Genomic DNA, 4,459 nt, shown 5'->3' with positions numbered 1-4,459 from the left:
GATGTGTGTGCGAAATTTCAGGTCATTCGGACGAGGTTCGGGCAGGTTATTGATCGAAAGCGTGTTTTGTTGGAATTTGAAGTTCTTAGGCTTGAATCCTTGATTAATTCGGGTTTCCGGCGTTGTTTTAGGTGTTTTTATGATTTTTACAAGTTTGAATAAGGTATTAGGTGGTATTGGTGCTTTTGGTTGAGGTCCCGGGGGCCTCGGGATGATTTCAGGTGGTTAACAGATGAATTTTGAAGTTATTGCAGCAGCTGAATGTCCCTCTTCTGGTATTTTTGCATCTGCGGCTTGGGAACCACAGACGCGGTGCCGCAGAAGCGGCTGTGTGGCCGCAGAAGCGGCTTGTCTCCTTTTTCCTCAAAAACCGCAGAAGCGGTGCCATTTCCGCAAAAGCGGCTTAGGCATCGCAAAAGCGGAGCCGCAAAAGCGACCCAGCTATCGCAGATGCGGCCCTGTTCCCTTTAGTGAAAACCGCAGAAGCGGCTTGGTTTCCGCAGAAGCGGGACCGCAGAAGCGGTCCCTTGTCCGCTCCCTTGTCCGCAGAAGCGGAAAGCGGAAATCCCTGGGCAGAAATAGAAATTTCGAGGGTTTGAGTTCATAAGTTACAAAAATCAATTGAGAACTCGGGAGAGGGCGATTTTGAGTGGGTTTTGAAGAGAAGATTATTGGGTAACGTTTCCTTAATCTCTTCTAGTTATATTTCATCATTTTGTAGTTAAATCCATCATTAAAAATTCGAATTTGGGACTAAAATTTGAGGAATTTGGTTAAAACTTCCTAGGCCAAACTTTTGGATTTTGAGTGGGCATTTGACCTCCGATTTGGGAGATTTTTATATGGTTAGACTCGTGAGAGTCGAGGGTTCTGAAAATGTTAAAATTATTCGATTCCGAGGCGTTGGCCTGAAGGGCATTTTGGTCATTTCACCTAATTTTACGCCGTAGCTTTGAATTTAATAGCAAAACCAGGTGTTTGTGATGTTATTTACAATGTGTAATTGAATTGAATAGATTTGAGCCATTTGGAGTCGGATACTCGTGGCAAGAGCGTGGTTTCTAGTTGATATTGAGCCGGTTTGAGGTAAGTGGCTTGTCTAACTTTGTGTGGGGGACCTTTCCCCTTAGGACATGATCTTTGAATATTTGAGTGCCTCGTACGTGAGGTGACGAGCGCGTACTTGAGCTAATTGTTGTAAACCCGTTTCTACTTGAAGTATTTAAATTGAGATTTCCTGTTTACTTGTTCATTTTAGACTGTAAGTTTATACTTGTGCTAGCTTAGAGACGCATGTTTAGCTGGCTTACTTGCTTATTTGTTTAGCTGTACTATTTGTACTCTGTGAAGCATGTTAGGCTAGAATTTACTATTACTTGTCCTGATTTTAGCATTTATTCTGAGATTATGGGTTGTTGTTGTTGTGTGTTTAATTTGGGACTACGGGACGGCTTCCCGGGAGATCCCCTGTACTTGAGATATTCTGGACTGAGGGTGCGGGATACCAAGAGATCCCTGGCACATGTGTTTCTATATATATTGGGATACCAAGAGATCCCCGGCTTACTTATTGAGGATACCAAGAGATCCTCGGGATACCAAGAGATCCCCGGCTATTATTGAGGATACCAAGAGATCCTCGGGATACCAAGAGATCCCCCGACTTACTTATTGAGGATACCAAGAGATCCTCGGGATACCAAGAGATCCCCCGGCTATTATTCCTTGTCTGAGGGCAGTTTTCCTTGTATTGTTACCTTGCTTTCTATTACTATTCTTCCTTATTTACCTGGTTTAGATTCTCGCTGTAGACTTTATTTAAACTGCTTCCGTAATCTCATTATTTATTATGTTTTATCTCAGTAGGGCCCTGACTTTCCTCGTCACTACCCAACCGAGGTTAGGCTTGGCACTTACTGAGTACCGCTGTGGTGTACTCATGCCTCTTCTGCGCATGTTTTTCATGTGCAGATCCAGGTACTTCCTCCCAGGCGTATCATCCTCGTGGTGGAGAGTCCTAGCTGAGACATGAGGTATATCTGCTATGTCCGCAGACCAGGAGTCTCTACTCTATTCCGGCTTTAGCAGATAGTTCCTTTCTTTCCTTTCATGTTGTTTAGACATTCTGGTGTAGAGCAGATTACTACATTCTATTAGCCTGTGTTTCCCGTGAGTTTCCGGGTTTTGGGATTTAGTTGTAGACTTCCGCATATTTTTGAGTTGTATGGGCCAAGTGGCCTTATATACAGTTGTTATTTCCGTATGTTCAGTTTTAATTAATTATTCCGTAAATGTTAATTTGTTATTCCGCACTGTTAGGCTTACCTAGTTGTAGGAACTAGGTGCCATCACGACATGTTCATGGAGGGTGAACTGGGGTCGTGACAACTTATCTTCCAAAGATTTAGGTTTTCTTTTCCTTTCTTTTAGGTTTAAGAGTCCTTACTGTTTTAGCCCGTTTTCATAGATATATTATTTAAGGCGGCTTCACCTTCATCAAAGCAATCTAAATGATGATTTGGTAAATGCATCCTTCTTGTTATAAATATATTATATTATGGATGTTCATTTAGTACTTCGTTGTTAGTAAGCTTCCTGAAGAAGCTTATCCATATGGGACTCCGCCATAAATATGTTTATCTATTTAGTACTCTATTGGAAATAAGCCTCCTAAAGAAGCTTATCACTTCGGTACTTGGTTATGGATAAACATTACCCGCGGTAGAAGATTATCCATACCGGGTACTATAAGCTTATCTTTTCGATACTCCGTTATGGATAAACATTACCCCCAGTTGAAGATTATCTATATCTGGTACAGTAGCAGCTTACACAGCAGCTTGTAGTAGCATCTTACATAGCAGCATGCTTGCTTCTATAAATAGAGGAGATTTCAGTTTATTATGTACATAAATTTGAAGTTGATAATATATCAGTTTCTCTCTATACTTTTCTTTAGTTTATTTACTTTACAGTCGTTATTTTACAACACGTTATCAGCACGAGACTCTGCTATCTTGAGCAAATACTTTGAAAGTATCTGAGGTACGAACTTTTTTTTTCTAAATAATGTCAAATCTTTATAAACTTGAATTTGCAGCCCTGGATATATCGGGCAAAAGCTACATGTCTTGGGTGCTTGATGCTGAAATTCATCTTGATGCGATGGGTCTGGCAGACACTATCAAGGATAAAAATCAGGCATCAAACCAAGATCGTTCCAATGCAATGATATTCCTACGCCATCACCTTGATGAGGGCCTGAAAATGGAATATCTCACTATTAAAGATCCAGTCATACTGTGGAATAATTTGAAAGATAGATATAGCCACCTGAAGAAGGTCGTTCTTCCACAGGCACGTTATGATTGGACTCATCTATGGCTACAAGATTTTAAATCTATAAGTGAGTATAATTCTTCTATGTTCAGAATTATTTCCCAATTGAAATTATGTGGTGATAATATTACTGATCATGATATGTAGGAGAAAACTTTCACCACTTTTCACGCCTCGAATATGCTCCTGTAGCAGCAATATCGAGAGATGGGATTTAAAAAGTATTCTGAACTTATCTCACATCTTCTTATAGCCGAGGAACATAGTGGACTATTAATGAAAAACCATGAAAGCCGACCTACTGGTTCTTCTCCGTTCCTTGAAGTGAATGAGACGAACTTTCACCAAGCTAAACGTGGAAGAGGTCGTGGCCCCAGTCGTGGTCATGGCCGTGGTCGGGGAAGAAACTCTAATCATGGTAATAATAATGCACAAAAGAACCCTCCTCACCACCAGCAGTGGAAAAGGAAGGAACAAAAGCATGAAGCGGTGTAAGCACCAAATGCAGAAAATACATGCTATAGATGTGGAGGAAAAGGGCACTAGTTACGTACCTGCCGTACGCCAAAGCACCTGGTTGAGCTTTATCAAGCCTCCCTGAAGAAGACAGAGAAAAATGTTGAAGCAAATTTTATTTCTGAAGATAATTTAGACTTTATACATTTGGATGTAGCTGATTACTTTGCACTCCCAGAAGGAGAAACAAGTCATGTAATCGGTAGTGAATCTGTAGAAATGTAAATATTTTAATTTTTGTTGTTTGTAATAGATAGTATGGTTATGTAATTGTTGTACATAAATAAAAGTTATGCTTTGATAATGATGTTTACTATATTATATTTTATTTATTTTATTTTGAAGAATATGGATAATTCTCAAATTATGTTTGGATCAAAGACAAATCATGAAGATATTTGTGTTATTGATGGTGGAACAACTCATGCCATATTCAAGGATCAGAAATACTTTTCTTATTTGCATAAGGAAAAAGCAAATATTTCAACAATTTTTGGTAATATAAGTTTGATTGAAGGCTCCGGAAGAGCCATTATATTTCTCTCTAAGGGAACAAAACTTATTATAGACAATGCATTGTTCTCCTCCAAGTCCCGAAGAAACT

At 39.7% G+C, this 4,459-nt stretch overlaps 1 protein-coding gene across 1 annotated transcript; it reads left to right on the top strand.

The window, feature by feature from the left end:
• Positions 3,070-3,834, top strand: LOC109230119. The gene is made up of 2 exons (XM_019395648.1): positions 3,070-3,406; positions 3,593-3,834. Exons 1-2 carry the CDS (start codon positions 3,070-3,072, stop codon positions 3,832-3,834), a joined length of 579 nt encoding a protein of 192 aa, XP_019251193.1.

Source organism: Nicotiana attenuata, chromosome 7, assembly GCF_001879085.1.
Source record: "Nicotiana attenuata strain UT chromosome 7, NIATTr2, whole genome shotgun sequence".
In the NCBI taxonomy this organism is placed as follows: Eukaryota; Viridiplantae; Streptophyta; class Magnoliopsida; order Solanales; family Solanaceae; genus Nicotiana; species Nicotiana attenuata.
Note: the sequence above shows the minus strand (reverse complement) of the source record. Positions and strands in the feature narration are given on the sequence as shown.